At 42.0% G+C, this 27,606-nt stretch overlaps 1 protein-coding gene across 1 annotated transcript in view; it reads right to left on the bottom strand.

Annotated features, from left to right (window-relative positions):
• Window positions 1-27,606, bottom strand: part of LOC134670678 (uncharacterized) — a 142,285-nt gene that overhangs the window by 21,526 nt on the left and 93,153 nt on the right. Inside the window, exons 38-59 of the mRNA XM_063528494.1 lie at window positions 27,335-27,562; window positions 21,511-21,755; window positions 21,004-21,228; window positions 20,030-20,150; window positions 18,820-19,010; window positions 18,442-18,580; window positions 17,961-18,159; window positions 16,794-16,995; window positions 16,096-16,293; window positions 15,233-15,394; window positions 14,299-14,410; window positions 13,303-13,541; window positions 12,173-12,336; window positions 11,575-11,719; window positions 10,272-10,415; window positions 9,428-9,533; window positions 8,432-8,574; window positions 7,336-7,539; window positions 5,211-5,391; window positions 3,989-4,101; window positions 3,195-3,342; window positions 2,327-2,434 (exon numbers count right to left, since the gene is read on the bottom strand). Coding sequence (XP_063384564.1) covers window positions 2,327-2,434; window positions 3,195-3,342; window positions 3,989-4,101; window positions 5,211-5,391; window positions 7,336-7,539; window positions 8,432-8,574; window positions 9,428-9,533; window positions 10,272-10,415; window positions 11,575-11,719; window positions 12,173-12,336; window positions 13,303-13,541; window positions 14,299-14,410; window positions 15,233-15,394; window positions 16,096-16,293; window positions 16,794-16,995; window positions 17,961-18,159; window positions 18,442-18,580; window positions 18,820-19,010; window positions 20,030-20,150; window positions 21,004-21,228; window positions 21,511-21,755; window positions 27,335-27,562 — 3,717 coding nt within the window. The remainder of the gene's footprint in view (window positions 1-2,326; window positions 2,435-3,194; window positions 3,343-3,988; window positions 4,102-5,210; window positions 5,392-7,335; window positions 7,540-8,431; window positions 8,575-9,427; window positions 9,534-10,271; window positions 10,416-11,574; window positions 11,720-12,172; window positions 12,337-13,302; window positions 13,542-14,298; window positions 14,411-15,232; window positions 15,395-16,095; window positions 16,294-16,793; window positions 16,996-17,960; window positions 18,160-18,441; window positions 18,581-18,819; window positions 19,011-20,029; window positions 20,151-21,003; window positions 21,229-21,510; window positions 21,756-27,334; window positions 27,563-27,606) is intronic.

The following is a 27,606-nucleotide window of genomic DNA, read 5'->3' as shown; positions in this document are numbered from 1 at the left end:
CAGCACGGCTTTAGAAAAGGACATAGTACCAGTGATGCAGTTGCTGAATTAACAAAATTTGTAGTAGACCATACTGATAAAAAGTGTAAAGTACTTTCAATCTTTGTGGATCTGGCAAAAGCATTTGATACCATTTCGCATAAAATACTCTTGAAAAAGCTAAAAGCCTATGGAATCGATGGTAGGATGCTGCACTGGTTTGAAAGTTACTTGTCTGATAGAAGTCAAGTTGTAAAGATTGATAATACTGTCAGCGAAATCAAAAGTATCGACTTTGGCGTGCCACAAGGCAGTGTATTAGGCCCAATATTATTTAGTATTTACCTAAACGACTTCTGTTCCATACTACAATCTGACACATGCCAATGTATTTGCTTTGCTGACGACACAGTAATAAGTTTTGTGGGTAAATCTTGGGATGAAGTAGGTCTTAGAGCATCAGAGGGCTTAACAATAGCACAAAATTGGTATGAGAGAAATTTGTTGAGTCTAAACATTTCAAAAACTAACTACATTTGCTTCTCGCTAACCAAGACAGGACAACCTAAGCAAAATATCAGCTTGAAAATTCATAAATGTCGTCCCACTCCCGACGTTGCCTGTACATGCACTACAATAGATCAGGTACACTCAACAAAATACCTAGGTGTTGAAATTGATGAGAACTTAAAATGGGATCTACACTGCAAGCATATTGCTAATAAAATTAGACAAACCGCGTATATATTTCTAGAACTTCGAAATATAATTGACCAGAGAACACTTGAAACTGTGTATCATGCCTTAACCCAGACTATACTATTGTATGGAATCGTATCCTGGGGTGCCTGTAGCGCAAAGAATATAGTAAATATTGAAATTGCACAGAAACTGATTCTAAAAATTATCAAAAGAAAACCAAGGCGTTTTTCTACTGAAGCAATTTATAAGTTAAGTAATGTGCTAACACCAAGGCAACTATACATCTGGCAAGTAATAATATATATAGGCAGACATATAGATGATATGGTACCAAATGTTAACCCAGCAAATCTTCGAAACACTAGAAGTAAATATAGGATACCGATTAGGAACAGCGCTGCAGCTAGGAAGCACTACTCATACATTGGACCTAGGCTTTATGACAAACTACCAGGTGACCTACAGGATATACTGCAGTCGAGCCATTCAAGCGTGTCTACTCAAAATAATCAAAATTACATAACTAGGTTAAATAAAAAAACCAAAGTGTTTCTCCTGAGTTTTTCCTTAACAGAATTTAAAAACTTCTACATAAAATTTTTTCCTCAATAAATAGATTGCTTCGTAACTCCGTGTCATATGTCTCTATTCTTCCATATAATATATATATGTACGTGTACTATATAACAAATAACATATATATTATCTATATAAATATATACTTACTTAATTATATAACCCAATATACGTACTTAGTACGTTATACACGTACCTACAAAAATTAGCCAGTAATGCATGTTTAGTTAAGCTTTTTTCGTTTCGTTGACTTGTAAGTTTTATATTAGGTATAGGAAAACTGTTTATTCAAAATCCGATCGCTCTCTAAACTTGTGTCACATATATTGTAACTAGCCCTAGCACAGGCCCCGGTCTTTTTGGGCTGTTACTGCACACTATGTCTTTAAACGCTGGTTTCTATTAAAATGTATAATTTGATATAGTGAAAAGTTTGCTGTATATATTTAATGAATAAATAAATATGAAATATGAAATATGAAATACATTGTAAAGATAATCGTTTGAAATTAGGTAAGTGTTGAAACCATGTTTTGCATATGAAGTACGACTACGGGGGATATGAAAGAGGGGTTTTTTTCTACAAGCTCGCTCACAACGCCGGGGTACTCTAAAAGAAAGAGAGTGTATTAACGAAGGGGCATCGATGATGTTATTAATAATTTTGTACAGGATCAAGACATCAAAAAATCAAAACTTACGTCCAGCTTTTTGCGGGTGGGATAGAGCGGATGATCATAAATATTTTTTAAGTGATACCTAAATATTTCCATCCATTTAAAGAGACTTTACTCCATAAGATAATTTCGTTTAAAGAGCTTTTTAATTGTTATTTCAAATTGCGCTTAATATAAGAGCTGTACAGAAAAATGTGGATTTGTTAAAGCCCTAAAATCAGCCTGTATTGTTTGCAGGTCTTTGTAAATGTCACAAAACTTAAACTAAAGCCCGCTCCACACTCGTGCGCGAATGGAGCGCATATCTGCGAACTCAACTCCACACTCGCGTTCGCAGCTTTGCGGCGCGATTCGCGCATGAGTGTCGAGCCGGTTTGACTAGTATAGTTTACCTGTGCCTGCACCGTGTTCTTCGCGATCTCGAGCAAAGCGTCGGCCAGGATGAACTGCGGGCACAACATGAACACCTTGTGCAGCACCCACCGCGCGTCGTCCGTCGCCTGTCAACAAGCACCACCACTTAGGCCCACTTGCACCATCCCACTAACCCGGGGTTAACCGGTTAAGCTGTTAATCTAGTGTCAAATTGTACTAGTAACCTTGGTAACTCCAGGTTTAACCGGTTAACCCCGGGTTAGTGGGTTGGTGCAAGTGGCGCTTAGTGACTAATAGAAAAGGTATTTGCTTTCTTATTATAATTGGCATTATCAAACGGTGTTGGTTATTCATTTATTTTAATAAACAATGCTGACAAACCTGCTATTCAGAGATGATATCCATAATGATGAATATCGTGATGCCGGACAGTATAAAATTAACCTTAATACTTTCTAATACAGTTTACTATTGCGTGTTAAATATGTATGTGGTCAAAAGGACAAAGTAACAAACCTGTGATTCAGAGATGATGTCCATAATGATGAATATCGTGATGCCGGACAGTATAAAATTAACCTTAATACTTTCTAATACAGTTTACTATTGCGTATTATGTAAAAACCGGATAAGTGCTAGTCGGACTCGCCCACTGAGGGTTCCGTACTTTTTAGTATTTATTGTTATAGAGCCAACAGAAATACCTACATTATCTGTGAAAATTTCAACTGTCTAGCTATCACGGTTCATGAGATATAGCCTGGTGACAGACGGACAGACAGACAGACATACGGACAGTGGAGTCTTAGTAATAGGGTCCCGTTTTTACCCTTTGGGTATGGAACCCTAAAAACTGTTGGTTGTCAAAAGGACAAAGTAACAAACCTGTGACTCAGAGATGATGTCCATAATGAGTAATATAGTGATGCCGGAGAGGCCGAGGAACACGTTGGCGCAGAAGATGACCATGTTCGCGAGGCTGGGATCCGTGAACAGCTTCTCAAGCAGGTGGACCAGGCTGCCGCACGAGTACCTGACAAGTCAAACATCAAACATCAACATTTATTCAGCAAATAGGCTACAAGGGCAGTTTGACACGTCAACATTGAATTTACATACAAGCAAAAATAATGACAATCAAAAGTCACTTAATGTTTCCGAGTTTATTCAGGGATTGTGAGTTTGTATTGTAATAGTTACGATACAAGTGCGTAAAGTAGGAAATTCGCAATTAGTGGCGATAAAATTAAACACGACCGAAGGGAGTGTTCTAAATCGATACGAGTTACGAATTACCCATTCGCACAAGTATCGTACAACGTTTTGCAATACATATGGTCCTTTAAATATTCGACATAGTTACGTAATGTAATAATTATCACATTAGTGCGGTAAAATAGCACCATATGTACTGTGAAGATGTAAATAAATAAATTGCTAAACCTTTTAACCACCAGCAATTTTTGATCGAGCATGCTCGTGTCGCCACCGACAGTAATTGTACCACGCAGAGTAAGGTTGGCACAGTTACGGGAGTTATAAATGTGCTGTAAAAACCAAATCAGATCTTTGTCTTACTTATCAGACTGTGGCGGAATGAGCTGGATATGTAATGTCTTATATATCAGACTCTGGCGGTTAAAGGTTTAAGCGATAATTTGATTTTGCCAAAGACTTACCCAAATAGAAGCAGTAGTAAGCAGATGGCGGGCAGGTTACTCCGGGCCACGAACACAGGGAATCCAAACGCTTCGAGCACGCACACTGATATTATTATGTTCACCACCATGATCTGGAAATTATATTTCATACATTTTATGACAGATACCTTCTGGGCGAGCTCGCTCCATCGTAGGCCACGTCTACGCCTCGGCTAGTCTGTGGCCATGAGTAAGCCCATTCATAATAATAAAAAAAAAGATTTTTCTTTAGTATATCAACAAAGAAATGGAATGAATGAGAGCAATGGGGCGTAGCATATTAGGTGTAAAATTAAGGGATCGAGTCCGAAACACCACGCTGCGCTTAAGACTCGAATAATATCTTAGCTCGGAAAGCGGCTAACTTAAAATGGGACTGGGCTGGTCATGTCTGCCGAATGTCGGACGACTTGTGGGCCAAGTTAACCACAGAGTGGGAGCCCCACGAGTCTAACCGGAGAGCCGGCAGGCCTCGTCGGCGATGGCGGGATAACTTGGACTCCTTTTTGAGAGGCCGGCCAGATATAGCACCAAACAGAGACGTGTGAAAGAAGAGGGGGGAGGCCTTTGCTCAGCAGTGGGATTCAGTGGGCTCTGAATAACAACAATAATAACAACACGGCGCGGATAGTCCGCCGCTTTCTCTCTCTGCAGCCCTGACCACCGGTAGCTCAGGCCTTGCCCCGCTGCTGGCGGCACCCTAGGTTAGGTTTTTTATAATGTGTTTTTAAGTATTTTTATATAAATAGGTTAGGTTTTTTATAATGTGTTTTTAAGTATTTTAATATGAAAATAATAATCATTGACTCACAGCCATGTCCCACGTGAGCGCGGCCGCCCAGTACGCGGCGGGGCTGACGCCGGTCAGCAGCTGCAGCCGTTTCTGCTGACTGCTGCGGCTGCTGACGAGGTACACGGCCGCGCCCGCTGTCACCAAGCTGTACGCCACTAGCAGCATGCCGGATATGCCCGCGTCGGCTACGTGTTGTAATAATCATTGACTCACAGCCATGTCCCACAACAGCGCGGCCGCCCAGTACGCCGCGGGGCTGACGCCGGTCAGCAGCTGCAGCCGTTTCTGCTGACTGCTCCGGTTGCTGACGAGGTACACGGCCGCGCCTGCTGTCACCAAGCTGTACGCCACTAGCAGCATGCCGGATCTGCCCGCGTCGGCTACGTGTTGTAATAATCATTGACTCACAGCCATGTCCCACAACAGCGCGGCCGCCCAGTACGCGGCGGGGCTGACGCCAGTCAGCAGCTGCAGCCGTTTCTGCTGACTGCTCCGGTTGCTGACGAGGTACACGGCCGCGCCCGCTGTCACCAAGCTGTACGCCACTAGCAGCATGCCGGATATGCCCGCGTCGGCGACGTGTTGTAATCTAAAGAAAAAAACAGTTGAAACAGCTGTCTGCCAAGTGACGGTAATAGAAAGTATGAAAAAGAAAGAAAATACCGTGAAATCTGCCTACTTTGGTCCAAAATTTGCTAAAAATTCAATTTCAATTTTAAAATTATTATACAGATGTAGTACATAATTAGGCCAAGAAATAAGAAGTTATAGAGGGAAATGCTAGGAACACAATTTTTGAATCCGTAACTTTGTTTGGACTAGTTAGGAGGTGAACATATCAAAAGTCCCCGGCCGTAGCCCCGGTGCTGGGGGGGAGAGGGGGGAAAGAAGGTCTAATTTTTCGGTTTTTCACTTATATCTTGGAAACTTTGCGTCTTAGCGACATGACTACTGAGACAAACCAAAAGCTGATAAAATTTGTTACAAGTTTTATTCAGTCAAGTTTTTCGATATCTAGAATAGTTTTTGAGATATTCGCTCTTGAAAGTTTATTTAGGGCTTTCAATTTTATCTTGATATCTACATTAGTGAAGCTGCTAGGCCGTGTTTGGTATCATTTTCGTATAAATCGGGGGTGCTGAATTCATTTTTGGTATCACATTGACACCATTCCTTAGAAAAAACATAAACTTTAAACAAATACCTTTTTTTTAAATTCCTCTTCACGCTTAAACCGCTCAACCAATTTAATTGTAATTTGGTATACAGATATTTCGAGTCCCAAGACAGGACATAAGATACTTTTTATCTCAATAATCATCCTTTAAAGTTGTGAAATGGAGTATGGGGGGAATTCAACTTCGTCGACGAAACTGAATTCCTGAGGTAAATACTGCTTCAGGTAAAGTTTAAAGTCATGTTAGGTATCATTTTCATCTAAATCACAGATGTATACCATCCTAAATTTCACCTAAACCGGTTCAGCGGTTATTGACTCCTCATACAAACTTCCACCCCACTTTTCACATCCTCAAAAGATGCTTTTGGTTATAAAAACCATCCTATGTCCTGTGTCGAGACTGAAACTATTTCTATACAAAATTTCAACGAAATTGGTTCAGTGGTTTAAGCGTGAAGAGGGATTTTTAAAAATATATTTTTTTTAATTTTGGTTTTACTTCGGAATAGTGTCAATGTGATACCATAAATGAATTCAGCACCCCCGATTTATACGAAAATGATACCAAACATGGCCTAACAGCATCACTGATGTAGATATCAAGATAAAATTAAAATCTCTAAATAAACTTTCAAGAGCGGGTATCTCAAAAACTATTCAAGATATCGAAAAACTTGACTAGATAAAACTTGTGACTAATTTTATGAGCTTTCGGTTTGTCATGTCGCTAAGATGCAAAGTTTCCAAGATATCAATGAAAAACCGAAAAATTCGACCTTCTTACCCCCCTCTCCCCGCAGCACCGGGGCTACAGCCGGGGACTTTTGATATGTTCACCTCCTAACTAGTCTAAACAAAGTTACGGAGTCAAAAATTGTGTTCCTAGCATTTCCCTCTACAACGTTTTTTGAGCATTCATTTACTGACCTAAATTGTTTTTCATCATATTTTGACGGAAATGTTCGTGTTTGTCATGCTACTTCAGTAAACGTTGGTACTTTTTGTACCGAGACTGACTGAAATAGCAAGACACGTTCGTACGTTTCCGTGAAAATACGATGGCAAATAATTATGCACTACATCTTTACATATTGTGGTAGGCATATTGATAGACATGCCGATTTGAAGTAAGTAGACCATCACTACTATTATATTGTAACACTTAGAGCCACTTGCACCATTCTACTAACTGAGGGTTAACCGGTTAAACCTAGAGTTACCAAGGTTACCAATACAATTTGACACTTGGTTAACGGTTTAACCGCTTAACCCCGGGTTAGTGGGACGGTGCAAGTAGCGCTTAAATGAAGGTTTGACATAGTTTTATGCAATCACAAGAGTCTCGCTACTTACAAAGTGGACTTGCTAAGCTGCTCGTGCGATATCTTGAGCGGGTGCGAGTAGGCGACGAGGCCAGCGCGCGGGCCCGCCACGGCGCGCAGCGAGGCCGCGTGGAGGCCGTTCACGAAGCTCGGCAGCGCGTGGTGGCCCTTGTTGTTGTACCACGCCACCAGGTGGCTCACGTTGTTCTTGAGGGCTGACGAGTAGCCACCGTAGCTGGTAAAACAATTATAGTTTATATATTTGGTTGGTTTTCACGCTCGGGCTCACACGAGACGACGCCCAGGATCGCGCAAAGTGGAGGAAAGCAAGTAGGAAAGCGGACCCTGGCAAAGGCCGCGGCCGGGATAACGCTAGGTAGAAGAAGAAGATATTTGGTTGGTTTTCGTGGGCCCACGAGTCTAACCGGGGAGCCGGCGGCTCTTCATAACTTGGACTCCTTCTTGAGAGGCTGGCCAGATATACAAAGACGAGTGGAAGAAGAGGGAGGAGGCCTTTGCCTAGCAGTGGGACGCAGTGGGCTGTGAATAATTATATATTTAGAAAGAACTAAATAGAAGATAACCCTGCGTACATGTTTTAGCATATTTTACAACAGTCTTCTTCCTCGCGTTATCCCGGCATTCTGCCACGGCTCATGGGAGCCTGGGGTCCGCTTGACAACTAATCCCATGATTTGACGTAGGCACTAGTTTTACGAAAGCGACTGTCATCTGACCTTCCAACCCAGAGGGTAAACTAGGCCTTATTGGGATTAGTCCGGTTTCCTCACGATGTTTTCCTTCACCGAAAAGCGACTAGCAAATATCAAATGATATTTCGTACATAAGTTCCGAAAAACTCATTGGTACGAGCCGGGGTTTGAACCCGCGACCTCCAGATTGCAAGTCGCACGCTCTTACCGCTAGGCCACCAGCGCTTCCATATTTTACAACAGTATGGTTTTAAAACCATACTATTGTAAATAATGTTAAATGTTCATTTGATGGTTTTTTTCATCCGTGCGAAGCTGGGGCGGGTCGCTAGATAGTGTATAAAATATAAAGTAAGAAAGGATACTCCTGTTTCCCTATCCATCAAATATTGGATTATTTTATTTTACACTCACCGTTTCTCAATATATATTTCTTGTGAATCAATTAACCAATGGTTGAGTGTGTCAGCGTCAGGCAGGAGCATCACGGCCGGTAGAGTCGGCCTCTCGGTAATGTTGCACACTTGGCGTACCTCGCATCTACATTCGGGTGAATCCTGGAACCAACTCAAAGGGGTTGGCAACTGTCAAAGGTTTACATAGATGGCGCCATCATAGCTTGCCCCTTTTTCTATGAGATTTGGCTTAAAAAGCTGGCATCCAGGGTATTAAAAAAACAAAAATTTGACACAATTCTAGGGGTTGACAGGGCAAGCTATGACGGCGCCATCTGCTAAAAACTTCGACCGGCCAATCCCATTATGTCCGGTCACCTGCAATAATATGTTTCTCTTCGAAGGTCGCAAAAATATTTTTGCGGCCTTCGTTGTGTAACATGTTATTGTAGGCGAATGTCAATTAAATTATAGGTGATAAAAACAACCGTTTTCAATGATTGAAAAATGACGTATGTCGCCCGAAGGTTTTGACTAAATGATCGCGCATTGAACAGTTTTCTCGAGGGATTACAGTAGGTATGGAGTTTTTCAATAGAGAAGTATACTGATTTCTACAGGGGCAGCAATGCGCACGTGTCACCTATAGAGTTGAAGGTACCCATAGGCTACAGTAACCTGTTACCCTCAGACGGGCCTTATAATTGTTTGCCATTGACAAAAATTATAGTTTTAGATGCTAATTGATCAAGTTGTATAAAAATATATCCACTTGAATGACTATTTTATAGAAAATGCAGAATGACACATAGAGAATGCCGTGTGGCATTAAGTCCGCCTTTTATCACTGTACATTTTTTCCTGTGCAATAAAGTTTCAAATAAAGCAAGTTTGAAGTTCCAAACCTGATCAGTCCAATTCCTGTTGCTTCAAACTTGCTTTAAGTTTGAAGTCCCGTTTTTGCTTTAAGTTTAAGTTTGAACTTCAAAATTGCTTTAAGTTTGAAGTTCCATACCTGATCAGTCCAATTCCTGGTATTGTCTTTCTGATAGCGTAACTCGTCCAGTACTCGTTGTGCAAACGATGGATCCATGTCCTTTGAATACATCGCGGGACGCGGTCTGAAAAAAACATCTAGTCTTTGATTTACAGTCTGAGACAGGCGTGGCTCACTCTGCGCGACGCTACAAGTACATGCGGCCCACACCAATTTTGGTGTCTAGCCATAGTAGTTGCCGCGCACCGCTACGGAACGGACGCCTGCTCGCGCTTGCGCCATCTTGCGGTCATAAACGAGTTTTGTTAGAGAGTGAACCTTCTGTACCTCGTACTGTTATTTATTCTGTGCCTGAGAGAATAAATTTTAAACTAACCCTTCTCTACTAGAGTCCGCCATTCGGATCTGAACTCTACGGAAAATTTGTCGAATCCAAAATAATTTTAGGCTCGGTACATATAGTTCGTTTTTTTAGCATTAGAAAGAACTCCACAGAAGCAAGCGTGCAGTTTTTATCAGGCTCTTTAATTGTTAATAATTATTGAATTATCTAATGTAGCATGGTCAATACATATAATTTACTTCAAATTATTACCGCTAAAAGTGCCGGATTTGGAACCACAAGCTTACTTCTGCGAAGTTCTTTCTAATGCTAAAAAAACGGACTATAGATGCGGATTCAACATCAACTCTATAAATTCCACTATTAGTCGACATATAGTAAACTATTCTTCAATTAGGTACTGTAACCAATGTGTATTTTGTCTCACATTTTGTTTAATGAGAGAGTGAGACGCAATGACATTGGACCAATATATTGGACAGATGGGATACCACCCTAAGGAAAAACAGTTAAGCTTACACTAGAAACTGGGTAGCATCAGGGTACAAGTCAGGGTGCAGCCTTAGAGGAATTTCGTTGTCCGCTGGCGGCCGGATCATGGAGAAACCCATGGCGATGATCACGAACAGAGATGGCAGCACCAGCAGGAGGAACAACAGCCAACTGTGGGAAATTAAATATCATTTTATATCATCTTGGCCAGCCACAGATTTTCGGAGGGGCGCTTACAAGCAGTGAATGCGGTCATACAATTTCTACTAAAATAGGCCACCTCGGCCACCTGAGAGTTAATTAACGACGCTCTTATGGCTCCTCTACACGATGGGCCAACGCCGGCCACTCCAAGGGACGCAGCCATGCGGTAGAATGAGACAGCAATATCACTTGCTCCCTCTAACGCATAAATGCGTCCCCTGGAGTGGCCGGCGTTGGCCCATCGTGTAGATGAGCCATCACAATTTTAACACATGTCAGTGAAATAACATGTTTTTGACCATATGTAACTTCGTATAAGATGAATAAAGTCTAAGGAAAAAACGTGCCTCGGAAATTAAGAAAAAGTCATTCTCGGATAGATGCCGCACACACCTTTAGCCTATGCTCGGCTAGATGGCGTGACGACAGTTTGATATTTAACAATTTGAACATATAGATATCAGTGAATGAACATGGATCAAAATGATATAAAAATAATAAAATCATTTATCCATATATATTTTTTCAATAATTTTATACGTTTTCGTTATGAGTTTTAATCATGTGTCGATAGATGGCAGTAAATTTACTGTGACTACAAAATTTACTATGACAGGACCCCTCTATACTATCTATTCTTTTTGGTCAAAGTCATATGGCGTTCTTAAAGTATTCATCTTGTGTCGAAAGATGGCAGTAAATTTACTATGACCACAAAATTTACAATGGCATTTTGTTTATGGGGCCTAATTCGTTCACCAGTGATGTGACGGACAAGCGCTGGTGGCCTAGCGGTAAGAGCGTGCGACTTCGATTCGGAGGTCGCGGGTTCAAACCCCGGCTCGTACCAATGAGTTTTTCGGAACTTATGTACGAAATATCATTTGATATTTGCCAGTCGCTTTTCGGTGAAGGAAAACATCGTGAGGAAACAGGACTAATCCCGATAAGGCCTAGTTTCCCCTCTGGGTTGGAAAGTCAGATGGCAGTCGCTTTCGTAAAAACTAGTGCCTACGTCAAATCATGGGATTAGGTGTCAAGCGGAACCCAGGCTCCCATGAGCCGTAGCAAAATGCCGGGATAACGCCAGGAAGAAGAAGAAGAAGTGATGTGACGGACGTGTTACCTGTTCCTGGTATAATGGAGCCACCGCGCACGCAACATGGCTCGCAGTTGACGCGCGACTCCCGCAGTGAGCGCGCCCGAACCGTCCACCAGCGGCGCCCGATCTGTTTTGATGCTGGCGCTCGACGCACTCTTCGATGGACTGTCTGAAAATGTCATTGCCAAAATAACTAATACGTTTTCAAACTGAAATAAATGTCCTATACAAAGAAAAAGTGACCAAGGCCTCCAGTGCCCCGGAGTGGAATCGAACCAGGGGGCGGAATTTTGAATTTCGACAGGTCGATTTCGTGTATTTAATACAATAATATCTCCAGTACGTGGCATTTAAATTCTACTAATATAATTGAAAAGGAGTCGTCAAAACCACTCAATTCCAAACATAGGAGCCGTCAGATCTTTGGCGCGTGGCGCAAATGTGTCGTTTATGCTTCCGATGTAGCCCACAAGATGGCAGAACTTACTATGCACGAGGAAACGTACCGACGAGAACGGTAGATGGTAGCACTTGCTTTGGCAATGAACATGAGCACATATGTTTCCGATTAGAGCAACAAGATGGCAGACCCTCCAACGCGCACGGTCCCTATAAGACATACCTCCAGAATCGAAAGACGACGCGGTCCCGTAGTCCGTCTGCGGCGCGTCGGCCTGCGACGTGATGTTGAAGAACACCTGCTCCAGGGAACTGCAGTCCATAGTGAAGGCTGAGAAACCCAGCTCAGACTGACGGGATTCCAGCGTAATGCACACTTTGTGGAAGCTGTACCAAAAAATAATAATAATATGGTAATGTCAAAGAATAAATGCTTGCAGTAGCTAAGTAATACTATTTATAGGTAATAAACATCTTTTCTGTTTAGAAACCTCGAATCCATCCTGAGAAAACTCTCACCTCTTATCTCCACCTCCAGTTCTGACCACATCCCTCACTGTAGCCAGGAGACTCTTGGTCTTCTCCAAGTCTTCCCCCCTCCATCCCTCGTCGTAGAGGTTTGTTACGGTGGACAATGGCCCACTTTCAGAGCAAGAGAAATGAAAAAAGAAACAAACTTACTCGTTATTCAACCCATTAGCATCAAAGAACGAGAACACAATCTCCACCTTCAGTCCGTCCACATCCACAATCTGCGCGTTCCTGACCACATCCCTCACTATAGCCAGCAGTCTCTTGGTCTTCTCCTCCATGTCTTCCTCCCTCCATTCCTCGTCGTGGTTTGTTACGGTGGACAATGGCCCACTTTCAGAGCAAGAGAAATGATAAAAACAACAAACTTACTCGTTATTCAGCCCATTAGCATCAAAGAACGGCAGCACAATCTCCACCTCCAGTCCGTCCACATCCATAATCTGCGCGTTCCTGACCACATCCCTCACTGTAGCCAGCAGTCTCTTGGTCTTCTCTTCCAAGTCTTCCTCCCTCCATCCCTCGTCGTAGAGGTTTGTTACGGTGGACAATGGCCCACTTTCAAAGCAAGAGAAATGAAAAAAGAAACAAACTTACTCGTTATTCAACCCATTAGCATCAAAGAACGGCAGCACAATCTCCACCTCAAGTCCGTCCACATCCACAATCTGCGCGTTCCTGACCACATCCCTCACTGTAGCCAGCAGTATCTTGGTCTTCTCCTCCAAGTCTTCCTCCCTCGATCCCTCATCGTAGAGGTTTGTTACGATGGACAATGGCCCACTTTCAGAGCAAGAGCAATGAAAAAAGAAACAGACTTACTCGTTATTCAACCCATTCGCATCAAAGAACGGCAGCACAATCTCCACCTCCAGTCCGTCTACGTCCACAATCTGCGCGTTCCTGACCACATCCCTCACTGTAGCCAGCAGTCTCTTGGTCTTCTCTTCCAAGTCTTCCTCCCTCCATTCCTCGTCGTGGGGGTACGTTACGGTCAGCTTGTAACCGTTGCCGAGGCTGCGTTTGATCTCGATTGGGGAGCCCATGGTGTGGATTTGACCCTGGTAAAGAGGAATCAGTTATTGATGCCAGAGAGTCAAAGGCCTGTCTGTAGGTATTATGTAAGCCCACAAATCATGGTCATCACTCACTCACTTCAACTGCTAGATGGTAGTATTCAAGACAAATTGCACTGTCTATAACTACCTGTCTATATGGGAGCGTGATGCTTATTTCAATTGCGCCCATGCTTATGACCTATAGGTACCTACTTCATCATCATCATCATCATCATCTCAGCCATAAGACGTCCACTGCTGAACATAGGTCTCCCCCTTGGATCTCCATACGTGCCGGTTGGAAGCGACCCGCATCCAGCGTCTTCCTACCTACCTACCTACCTAACCTACCTACCTACCTACTTAAGGGCTGTAAATTAAAAGTACCCACGATGGTTGAGTTCCAGGGATGGACATGTAGGTATTATAGTATAAAATAGTGTAGGATACATCTTTGCAGTAGGTACTGAACGAAACATCACGGTGTAGGTATTAACTCTCAGTTTTATTTTACGCTATTTTACACTCCATGTGAGCACCGTGTCATCTGTAAACGACCGGTCACTTACATACCGGTGGTAGGTACAGATGTAGTGCATAATTATTTTCCTTCGTATTTAAACAGAAACATACGAACATCTTGCTATTTCAGTCAGTCTCGGTAAAAAAAGTACTGAGGTTGACTGAAGCAGCATGACAAATACTAACATGCACTATTTCTGTATGTCAGTTATTCTGTATGTAATGATTGTTTGTGTACCTTATGCATGATGACGACCTGGTCGCTCAGGAACTCGGCTTCGTCCAGATGATGAGTGGTCAGCAGAACTGTCCTGTCCTCTTTGAGCTTCAAGATCATTGACCAGATATCCCTGCGTCAAACAATTACTATCACATTTACCTACAGGGTGTTATTAATTACATTTATAAGGCTTCCCTATAAATCCCTATAAATGTAATCCAAATGGATTACATTTATAGGGTTTCCAATGCAAATGGAGTAGAGAGGGTAATTCAGAAGCTATAATAGATAGCTCAATTTGTTAACTTTTAGGAATCGGAAACCGATTTTAGAAACTCTCAATTTTGGATACTTTTGCAATGGTAGTAACTAGTAAATATTGAAGCAACCAAGAATCAAAAGAATGAATAAAACTCTTTTGGTTTTGGTTAACTTCAATCGTTCTCATCCGGAAAAAAATCGTGATATTTGGCATGAGAACAAGAGTTAGGATAAAGGCAGGGTCGAAATATGTTCCACCAGTAACCGCAACGTGCACGCCAAGGTTCATGGATTCTTCCGAATACAACCATATCTTTGACCTCAGAAGCATAGGGCTTCAAACGGTCTTTTTATATGGTTTGTACAAAACCATAACCATGTTGTGGTTTGCACAGTACAAAATTACTTTATGGTCTTACCTTCTAGCAGCAGGGTCGACGCCAGCCGCCGGTTCGTCCAGCGACACCAAGTCCGGCTGCCCCACGAAAGCCAACGCCACGCACACGCGCCGCCGCGTGCCGCCAGACAACTTGCTAGCTGGGTGGTCTCTCTTACCTCCTCGCAGCAGGGTCGACGCCAGCCACCGGTTCGTCGAGCGACACCAAGTCCGGCTGCCCCACGAACGCCAACGTCACGCACACGCGCCGCCGCGTGCCGCCAGACAACTTGCTCGCTGGGTGGTCTCTCTTACCTCCTCGCAGCAGGGTCGACGCCAGCCGCCGGTTCGTCCAGCGACACCAAGTCCGGCTGCCCCACGAACGCCAACGCCACGCACACGCGCCGCCGCGTGCCGCCAGACAACTTGCTCGCTGGATGGTCGGCGTGAGGGCCCAGAGACAACACTTGGAGCATGCTGTAGCAACGAAAAAATGTGACACATAATACATAAGGTATCGAGAATTTTTTGGAGCTATATCACTAAAGGCCATGTAGAAAGATAATATTACATGTCCAAATATAATCAAAATATAGTGCACCATAGACTTATTACGAGTAATGGCACTAAATATTTAAATTATTTGTATTTTTAATGCGAAAATGGATTAACAGAACAAAAAACGCATGTAAAACCTTTTACATCTAAAGACCGCATCCATATTTACGTCTAGCATAGATTTCGTCACGTTTGGTCATGTCTTTGGTGTGTTTTTATTGTTTTCTGTTCGTCTGAACGTCCTAGGTACCGCTGGAGAGAAGAGGTGCAAAAATACCTTAGCAAACTCGGCGCCGTCAATTGGACAGAAACGGTTTTGGACTGAAAAACATGGCGGTCTATGGTGGAGGCCAAAGTTCACTTCAGGTCGTCGCGCGTCACCAGTAAGTCAGTTCGCTTGTATACATCTCATCATTCTCTTGCCCTCGTCCCATTCACTTGGCGTCGGCGCAGCATAATATCTTTTTCTTTCACACTTCTCTGTCGCCCGTCATTTAATCATTCACTTCGTTTCATATCATCTCTCACACAGTCCATCCACCTTTTCCTCGGTTTTCCTCTTCTCGTACTTCCCTCCGTATATTCATCTGCTTGTACGTATTCATATGTAAACATAATACCTGTTTATTTCATCCTGGACATCCCGCAGCGGTTTCCCTGTCTTGAGTTGCGCGTACAATGTTATATGCTCTCGGGCGGACAGGCACGGGAACAATACGTCCCGTTGAGGACACACGCCGAACCGGGTCCCGCCCGCCAGCTCGGATCGGATGGTCACGTGCCCTCTGGTCGGCTTTAGCATACCTGTTAAGATATTTCTGGAAAAAATACACAAGTAACGTATTATTCTATACTTTGGTTTCTTTGCATTCTCTTTATCTTAGATATTTACACTATGATAAATTTAAATTATAGGTTCCCTTAGCCAGCGGTGGCAAATAAAAACAATACTAACAATACGAATGAATACACCAATGAAAGGATAACCATTAAATGTTCTAAAGTTGTAAGACCCATGAGTGATGTTCTGAAAAAAGTCAAACTCTTTAGAAGTGTGGGAAGGCCGCACTGGCAGGGTCGCTATGTGAGGTGGGACGTTGAAATGATACTACTTGCTCGGAGTATAGATCTATATTGCCTAAAATAACATAAGTGGCAGCTCATATAGGGGAGCGGTATACACGTGTGAGGGTAAGGCGTAGCTCACACCACAGCTCACAACAAATTTACTGTTAATCAATGGAATGATTGCGTTTTATAATTAGTATTATAATCTAATTCAATGCCAAAAAGTCTATGGAAACGAAAGTTGACTTACGTGAGCGTAGTCTTCCCAGCACCATTATGTCCCAGCAGCGTAGTGACCTGACCCTTGTGTAGCTCTATTGATACATTATCGAGCGCCAGCTTGGGTCGGCGTGATCGTTCGCCGTATATCTTGGTCACGTTGACGATGCTCACGCCACCTTTCTCGCTGGTCGTTGTCGTGTAGGTGATGCTGCTGCTGAGGGTTTTTAAACCTGCAATTGGTTAAGGTTTATAATATCTGGGAGACCGACTAGCTCGTAAAACAAATAAAAACTCAAAAATGCGCGTTTTCCCAGAGAAAAAACCTTAGCTAAATCGATTTTTCGCCCCCAAAACCCCCATATAGCAAAATACATCGAAATCGTTAGAGCCGTTTTCGAGATCCCCGAAATATATATAGAAATAAATAGGTACGAGTATATATACAAGAATTGCTCGTTTAAAGGTATAAGATATAACAAGCTTAAAACTTCAGCCTTAGTTCAAAAAACTTCGATAAACAATTCATAAATTTCTCGAGAAACATTTCCTTAGGGGATTCTTAAAATGAGTGTACAAGGTTGCGGTTGGAAGGGTTAGCAAGACCAAAAGTCTGCCTGAAGGACACTAACTAAGTTACCCTGTACCTAAATACACGGGAGTTCTTCTTGAGGCTCCTCGGGTTATAGATGCCAAAAAAGCAGAGGTGCTGACAGCCTTGACCTTCGCTCAAGTCAAGTACCACCAAGAAGTGACCACCAAGTAGCACCTAGATTATAAGTGGCTTTCCATCAGATAAGGGTCCTTATGCTTCATGAGTAATAAGGACTTTCTATAAGAATTTCTGTTAGAATATCAGATAAATGAGGTCATTTATGAGGACAGAAAGGAATAGCAAGAACACAGGAACAGGAAGGACAGGAAGGAGGGAATAACATTATTGCACTTGAAGCATAAAAGGAACCTTCTGTTATGGAAAGTCACAGTATACCAGCCGTCCCTCCACAACCATCATTGCCTGGTTGGGAGCGCAGAGGTCATAGGTACCAATGTGATCACAGACCACCATTATTTTAAGATCGAATAAAACTACCCTATGCGTGGCAGAGGGGGTAGCGCGACTATGGTATGTCTTTAGAAAATTTGGTGGTCTGTAGCACCAAATGCGCTATAGGAAGTAAATTATAAAACTACTTACCAAAATATCTGTCAATCGTCCATCCAATAGCCAGATAAATCAGCCCGTCCACAAGCATCATTATGGCAGCCAGTCCAATGCTCATGCCGTCGCCTGGCTGCGAAGACCAGAGGTCAGACCAGTGCGCACCGACGCCTACGGCTTCTAAGCGCGCTATGAAGAGTAGGGCGTAGGAAAACGCTGTCGACATCGAGAGGCACTGGAAACAAATCAACCGATTACTTTTATTGTCCTGAAAAAGTTCAGGACACTTTCTGCTGATTGCTGAGAAGGACAGAAAAAGGTATTGCTGTCCGCTTGGTTCGTCAGACCACAGACCAGGGTGGAGCAACTGCCCCACCTTGCCCCACCGTGGGTACGCCTATGGATAATCTTACGCAAGTTGCTTCGGAAATTTCTGTGCTCGCTGTGTAACTACATTTGTTTGAAAATACACTATTGTTATGTTATTGTATTCTTTTACGGTGACATAGATACTCACAGCACACAGCCTAGCGCTGAGCGACAATAGTGCTTCCAGAGACAGTATGAGCACGTAGGGCATGAAAGTGACCAGGTAAGCCAGAGCCGCTGTCACTGCCGCTGAGCTCGCTGTGGAAAATAGCTTTGACATCGCATAACTGAAACAATAAGTAAAAGCTTGTCTTGAAATCGAAATAAGCAATTCATGTTAGCACTAATTTGCATTTTGGAGACCATCATCCTTGAGATTTTATCAGTAAAAAATGACGCTCTTAGTAGTTATGCAAACAGTTCCATAGCACCAAATTATAACTCGTAATTAGCAAACTTTTTAAACATGCCCGTAGTAGAAATGCATTTCTTAAATTTCTTTACGTGATGTCTAAATATAACTCACCAGAACATAAGCACGGAGTAACCGTATATGAGGAGCAACGTGAACAGTAGCGTGACGTCAGTGCGCGGCAGCACGCCGCTGGCCGTGAGCGCGAGCGTGACGCACGCCGCCGTCACGACCAGCTCTACTAGTGACGCCAGAAACCAGGACAGCGTGTGGTACGCCAGGTTCACGCCCATTACGGACATGAGCTAAGGAATTGTAAGGTTGAAATATAAATAAATCGGTAGATATCATAGCTTTACTAACTAAAGGCCACTTGTATGATTTACAAAGGACGAATTGATCACCGTCAATCAGCAGGTAAATGTGTTCCCATAAAAAAACCAAGCAAGTGCAAGTCGGACTCGCTCACGAAGGGTTCCGTACCATTATGCAAAAAACGTCAAAAAAATCACGTTTGTTGTATGGTATTTAAATATTTATTTTATTCTGTTCTTAGTATTTGTATTTGTTGTTGTGTGTTGTGTTGTGTGTATGTTACAGCAGCAACAGAAATACATCATCTGTGAAAATTTCAACTGACTAGCTATCACGGTTCATGAGATACAGCCTGATGATGGACAGACAGACGGACAGTGGAGTCTTAGTAATAGGGTCCCGTTTTTATCCTTTGGGTACGGAACCCTAAAAATTTAACGAACATTTTAACGGTGACAAACGGTTTGGTCCGACCGACCTGTAGTCTTAGATTAAATTAGATTAAATCTAGCCGAGAATAGGCCAAAGGTAATGGCGCCATCTATTCGAGAATGACTTTTTCTTGATTTCCGAGGCACGTTTTTTTCTTAGACTTTATTTATCTTATACGGAGTTATATATATATATATATATATATATATATATATAACTCCGTATAAGATAAATAAAGTCTAAGAAAAAAACGTGCCTCGGAAATCAAGAAAAAGTCATTCTCGAATAGATGGCGCCATTACCTTTGGCCTATTCTCGGCTAGATGACGTTGACGACACCGTTTGATATTTAACAATTTTAACACATATCAGTGAAAGAACATGGATCAGTATGGAACAATAAAAATTAAAAAACATTTCTCCGTAAACATATTTTGATTAATTTATAAATTTTCAATTTTATTTTAAGTTTTAATCGTGTGTCGATAGAGGGCAGTAAATGTACCGTGACTACAAAATTTACTTTGGCAATAGCCCTCTATACTATCTATTCTCTTTGATTAAACGTAGAACTCACCATAGTGTTCCCAGATTCTTTGTCAGAGACTATGAACCGCACGGCTGACGCTACAGTGAACAGTAGTGAGAAGAAAAACGCCACGACCAGCGCTTGCGATTCGTACAGCGACGACTGGAAACTAGGAGAAAAATAAATTTATTTAGGACACTTACCTACAATATCCTGTCACCAATGTTGCGGCCCGATTCGAACAATGCGTATAAGAAGTCACAGCGATACGATATCGATATATCAGTTTCACTTCAATATGAAAGAAAACATTTGGCTATATAAAGATTTATCGACGCGCCTAATAGAGACTTCGGGCGACCAGAGGGCTGGCCAGTATTTCGCACAGCGCATTACTATAGCTATACAGCGAGGAAATACGGCCAGCCTTCTGGACTCGGCACCATGCCCGTTGGCGGCGATTTAGGCCATTTTTTTTACCTATAGGTTAATTATTTAGTAGGTAATAAGTTTTATTATGTTTGTATTTCTTTATTTCATTTAGATTGAATAAATATACAATTTTCAAAAGTCACTTCATTTCACAAATTAAGACCGTCTCTTTTAGTACTAAGACGGTTCAAGGTTCAATCCATCATCATTTACTCCTAACAACTGTCTAACATAATTTTAAAGAAAGACATTTCATACAGACAAACTGTCAATTACATAAATATTTATTTATTATATTGGGGACATCTTAAACACAGATCGACTTAGCCCCAAACTAAGCATAACTTGTACTATGGGTACTAGGCGACGATATAAACATACTTATATAGATAAATATATACTTATATACATATATAGAAAACAACCATGAATCAGGAACAAATATCTGTGTTCATCACACAAATAAATGCACTTACCGGGATTCGAACCCGGGACCATCGGCTTCGCAGGCAGGGTCACTACTCACTAGGCCAGACCGGTCGTGACATACGACAGTTAACAATATTAAAAAAAAAATAGTTCGCACTCACTAGTCCTTCCTATAACACGGATACGGAGTCTGCTGCGTGTACACCGCCCACTTCTCGACCGGTCTAGAAGCAACGTCGCGCTTCTGAACCTTGTTCTGGACGCTTCTAGAAGAATTGGCGGCCAGTGTGATGATGGAGCTGTCGATCAGGTCCTGGATCTGGACGAAGCCGCGGAAGTAGCGCATGTTCTCGAGGAAACTGTCTTCGGGGCCGGGAGTCCAGAATCTGGTGCAAAAAGAGGAATTATTCATCTGTTTAGTAAAGTTTCAAGAGGATATGGTATCAAGTTCAGTAGGACTTTTAGAGCTAAAGATTTGACCTTCGTGTAGGTCGTACGTAGGAGGAATAATAAAGCATGAGCCACACCAGGGTTTCACTGCCGCTGGTCAGTGCAGAGATAATTGATAAACATGGCGCTTCGGTGACTTCGCTGACGTTTGATTTTGATCGCCACAATACAGTGAATAGAATCTTGAAACAAGCTCAAATTGAGAACGAAAGACTTACTGATTCCGTAATCTCGTAGTAGTCGGCACGCTCTCTATATCCATACGGATCTTGTACTCCACATTGACTGGCCTCCCGGCCTCCTCGTCCACATTCAAGAACACCAGGCCAGCGGAGAACTCGTTGACTCTCGTAAGTCTGACGGCCTCGTGGGTCAGTTCCTTCTCGTCGGGCACGGGTCGGAAGCGGTCCATGTTGATGCAATGGAGTAAGTCTGACCCTTTGCGGAGGATGCTGCCTACATTCTGAAACATGTTTTGGTTGGTAGAGGTAGAATAAAAGTACCTAGTAGTAGGCAACTGTTTCCCCGGGATGATAGTAAGTACGAAAATTTTAACTGATTTGCAAGACCGAAGTGATCCCATAAGTGTACCGCGAACAAAGTTTTGTGCGATACACTAAAAAGTAAGAAGAAGAAATTATGATTCACCTTGAATGTTCTTTAGTGACCCTGACTTCCGACTGTTGACCAAACTAAACTGTAGGTACGCGAGAAGTGTTATTTGTGAATTATCCAAATCCAGGACATGTTTTTTTTTTGGTGCAGTAAACATCGTAAAGATATCAACATACTTAAACATATCTGAATTTAAACTCCCTTTATACTTGGCATTTGTTGATTATACTAAAGCTTTCGATAGCATCACCCACTCCTCCATAATAACCGCACTACACAACCAAAACATCGAACAGACCTACATTAATCTTATCAAAACCATATATAAGAACAGCACAGCAGACATTAAACTCCAGTCTTCCGGACCAACGTTTCGGGTACAGCGAGGTGTCAAGCAAGGGGACCCGTTATCTCCAAAACTTTTTACGAGCACGCTCGAATAAGTTTTCAGGAGCCTGGCGGTCTCTTGGGAGGAGAATGGTATAGTCGTCGGCAACAGGAGGTTGTCAAACCTTCGCTTTGCCGACGACATAGTTCTCTTTGCCTCTTCTGCCACAGAACTTCAGCAAATGCTCCAAGATGTGAGCAACGCAAGCCTTCAAGTTGGACTTCAAATGAATCGTGCAAAGACTCAGGTGATGACTAATAGCACGAAACGTACGATCGAGGTAGACGATACAATATGTCAACGAGTATATATACTTGGGCCAGTTAGTCTCTTTCAGTGACCGGCAAGACAAGGAAGTTAAGCGCCGTGTTCAAAATGCCTGGAAGAGCTACTGGTTCATGAAGGAGCTAATGAAGGGCGACCTACCTATGTCACTGAAGGGTCATTCCATGTGATTTCAACAAATTTGAATTAAAAAGTGTGCCGCATGATTTATGATTTGCATAAAAAAAATTGAGGATATATTTCATGGTAGCAGAAGTGCTGAACCACCACCAGTTTATTTTTTTTATCTTTTAATTTCCAAGTTTTGCCCATTCGAAGTTAGCAGTGGGGTCAAATTCTTGCTTGTACAAAATCAGACCTAACTTTTTTTCTATAAAAGGTAACGAAATAATTATTACTTTTTTTGATTAGGTAAGAAATGTGGATATTATACTGTATGACAAAATTTATCTGAATTAACTACAAAAAAAATGGTGACCACCCGAAGTGTACACCTAATTGGTCAATTATTGCAATTTTAAAATGGTTCTTGTGCCAACCCTGGTGCATATCAAATATTACTTTTTTCTGAAATATAATGTACTTGCCGTGTTCATCTTGTAAAATAAATATAATTGTGTTAGATCAATTACTTCTAATAGAAAAATGTAAGTGAAAATTGAGAAATTCGAAAAATGCTCGTGTTTGACTCTAAAAAAATCCATGTGGAAGAGAAAATAAAAATTTGATTGTAGTCAGAAAATATACCTGATAATTTCGTTAATTAGATTTAGAAAAAGAAGTTTTGTTATTTTGCCTATTTTTTGAAATATGATTTTTTTAACATGCTACTTTTTACAACTATCGATACTTACAAAATGTTTTATGTTATAAATTAATAAAAATGGGACGGTAATTGGTCATACGGATATTATTTACGTTTTTTATGTTCAAATATTTTTTTTGACATGGCAATAATTTCATTTGTAAATTTAATGAGGGTAGAAATTCGACAATGCACTGTTACCTGACAAGGATTGTGAATCACTTGCGAATGTTTCTTAATTTAGCCGTGTAGTGAATAACCGACGCCTCCTGACTTGTTAACAAGCTTTATTTGCATGTTAAATGGCTAAATTACGAACATAAGTAAACGGCCCAATAATCCTTATCGAAGTTCTATAGGAAATCGTATTTATCTAGGAGATAATGAAGTGGTGCAAACTCTTTGTAGTAAGTGCTTGTGTTATTAATAGTTGACTGTTCAAATTCATGGGATCAAGTTCTTTTTCGTCTCAAAATCAGATGTCGAAGAAGCTGAGGTACATCTATCAGAGTGATTTAAAAATATAAGGACCATAAAAAATACACGTTCTTATCATAGCTTCGTTCCCATTTCTCAAAATGAATTAAAAGTGCGACGTTATTCAACTTCAGAAATTTTGAAGTAGCAAAGGTTTGCAAATGATTTTTTTTTTATAAATATATAAAGTAAATTTCAATCGTCTGGATTTTATTTATATTTTGCCATCGAATTCATTCATATTTATAAGTTTAAGGTCATATGTATTTTAATCTGCATAAATACAACAAGAACGAAAATGTATGAGACGAGCAGTTTAAAAAATCATATTATAATAAATAGGCAAAATAACAAAACTTTTTTTTCTAAATCTAATTAACGAAGATATCAGCTATATTTGCTGACTAAAATCAAATTTTTATTTTCTCTTCCACATGGATTTTTTTAGAGTCAAACACGAGCATTTTTCGAATTTCTCAATTTTCACTTATATTTTTCTATTAGAAGTAATTGATCTAACACAATTATATTAATTTTACAAGATGAACACGGCAAGTACTTTATATTTCAGAAAAAAGTAATATTTGATATGCACCAGGATTGGCACAAGAACCGATTTAAAATTGCAATAATTGACCAATTAGGTATACACTTTGGGTGGTCACCATTTTTTTTGTAGTTAATTCAGATAAATTTTGTCATACAGTATAATACCCACATTTCTTACCTAATCAAAAAAAGTAATAATTATTTCGTTACCTTTTATAGAAAAAAAGTTAGGTCTGATTTTGTACAAGCAGGAATTTAACCCCACTGATAACTTCGAATGGGCAAAACTTGGAAATTAAAAGATAAAAAAAAAAACTGGTGGTGGTTCAGCACTTCTGCCACCATGAAGTATATCCTCAATTTTTTTTATTCAAATCAAAAATCACACGGCACACTCGATTTGTTGAAATCACCTGGAATGACCCTGAAGCGTAAACTCGTTGACATGTGTATTCTGCCTGTCTTAACCTACGGTGCCCAAACATGGTCGCTCACTGAGGGTCAGAAGTCCAAATTGAAGGTTTGCCAGCGAGCAATGGAGCGCAGTATTCTAGGTGTCAAAAGGACGGATCGCATCCGAAACACCACATTGCGCTCCAAAACACGCATAGCTGACGTGGGGGAGAAGACCGCCAGGCTGAAGTGGGACTGGGCGGGTCACGTCTGCCGCATGCATCCGGATAGGTGGGATAGTATAGCCACCAAGTGGATGCCGCAAAAGAAGCGCGGACGTGGCAGGCCCAGACGGAGATGGCGGGATGACTTGGACGCCTTCATCAGTGGCTGGCCGGAGAAGGCACTACAACGGGAGTCATGGAAATCAGGGGGAGAGGCCTTTGCCCAGCAGTGGGACACCACAACAAAAAAAAAACTTATCGAAGAAATGTAATCCGTAATTATACACTTAAATCCAAAGGATGACACACGTTAGATCACACACCGTGTCCGGACCGGAGATTCCGGCGCTTACTTTTCTATGACATGACAGGCGATCACGTGATGCTTTCCATAGAAAACGAAGCTCCGGAAGCTCCAGCCCAGCCACGGCCCGGTCTAACGTAAATCATCCTTTAATCTATATGTGTGTGTATAGGGATATTCTTTGAATAGCCCAACCCTTTTAGTACAAAGAGAGGAGGCCTGTGCCCAGCAGTAGGTACCTTTACCTATAGGTAACGTACAAAAGCCAAAAAAGGCTACTGATTATGTTTTAATTTACCTTTAAATCTCCGAATTCGTCAAACAGTATGGCTACATCCACATCAGGTACAGGGGCGTCGCCTATAAGGTTGTTTCTCAGCTATCCGAATGCTGGTGACGCTATAAGCCTTCTTAGAACTGTGATGCCGTCTCCATGCTGGGATAGCTTACCAATAGACCAGAATGCGTTCGCAAATGAGTGGACTAAGCTGCTGATGATGTATTTACCTTTAAATCTCCGAATTCATCAAACAGTCCATCTACATCCACATCAGGCACAACGGCGTCGCCTATAAGGTTGTTTCTCAGCTGTCCAAACGCTGGTGATGCTATGAGCCTTCTTAGAACTGTGATGCCGTTTCGGTGCTGGGATAGCTTATCAATAGACCAGAATGCGTTCGCAAATGAGTGGACTAGGCTGCTGATGATGTATTCATTTACCTTTAAATCTCCGAATTCATCAAACAGTCCATCTACATCCACATCAGGCACAGGGGCGTCGCCTATAAGGTTGTTTCTCAGCTGTCCGAACACCGGTGATGCTATGAGCCTTCTTAGAACTGTGATGCCGTCGCGGTGCTGTGATAGCTGGTCGGTGGACCAGAGTGCGTTGGCAAATGAGTGGACTAGGCCGCTGATGATGTATTAATTTACCTTTAAATCTCCGAATTCGTCAAACAGTCCATCTACATCCACATCAGGCACAACGGCGTCGCCTATAAGGTTGTTTCTCAGCTGTCCGAACGCTGGTGACGCTATAAGCCTTCTTAGAACTGTGATGCCGTCTCGGTGCTGGGATAACTTTTGTCAATAGACCAGGATGCGTTCGCAAATGAGTGGACTAAGCTGCTGATTATGTTTTTATTTACCTTTAAATCTCCGAATTCGTCAAACAGTCCATCTACATCCACATCAGGCACAACGGCGTCGCCTATAAGGTTGTTTCTCAGCCGTCCAAACGCTGGTGATGCTATAAGCCTTCTTAGAACTGTGATGCCATCTCGGTGCTGGGATAACTTTTGTCAATAGACCAGGATGCGTTCGCAAATGAGTGGACTAGGCTGCTGATGATGTATTAATTTACCTTTAAATCTCCGAATTCGTCAAACAGTCCATCTACATCCACATCAGGCACAACGGCGTCGCCTATAAGGTTGTTCCTCAGCTGTCCGAACACCGGTGATGCTATGAGCCTTCTTAGAACTGTGATGCCGTCTCGATGCTGGGATAGCTTATCAATAGACCAGAATGCGTTCGCAAATGAGTGGACTAAGCTGCTGATGATGTATTAATTTACCTTTAAATCTCCGAATTCGTCAAACAGTCCATCTACATCCACATCAGGTACAGGGGCGTCGCCTATAAGGTTGTTTCTCAGCTGTCCGAACGCTGGTGATGCTATAAGCCTTCTTAGAACTGTGATGCTATCTCGGTGCTGGGATAGCTTGTCAATGGACCAGAATGCGTTCGCAAATGAGTGGACTAAGCTGCTGACGATGTATTAATTTACCTTTAAATTTCCGAATTCGTCAAACAGTCCATCTACATCCACATCAGGCACAGGGGCGTCGCCTATAAGGTTGTTTCTCAGCTGTCCGAACGCCGGTGATGCTATGAGCCTTCTTAGAACTGTGATGCCGTCTCGGTGCTGGGATAGCTTATCAATAGACCAGAATGCGTTCGCAAATGAGTGGACTAAGCTGCTGATGATGTATTCATTTACCTTTAAATCTCCGAATTCGTCAAACAGTCCATCTACATCTACATCAGGTACAGGGGCATCGCCTATAAGGTTGTTTCTCAGCTGTCCGAACGCCGGTGATGCTATGAGCCTTCTTAGAACTGTGATGCCGTCTCGGTGCTGGGATAACTTGTCGATGGACGAGAATGCGTTGGCGAATGAGTGGACTAAACCGACTAGTTTTTGCATGTGAGAGTAGGTCGAGTTTGCCTGAAATGTTAAGGGAATAATCTAAAGAAGCGTTGTCAAAAAAA

Source organism: Cydia fagiglandana, chromosome 14 (genome assembly GCF_963556715.1).
Source record: "Cydia fagiglandana chromosome 14, ilCydFagi1.1, whole genome shotgun sequence".
Classification (NCBI taxonomy): Eukaryota; Metazoa; Arthropoda; class Insecta; order Lepidoptera; family Tortricidae; genus Cydia; species Cydia fagiglandana.
Note: the sequence above shows the minus strand (reverse complement) of the source record. Positions and strands in the feature narration are given on the sequence as shown.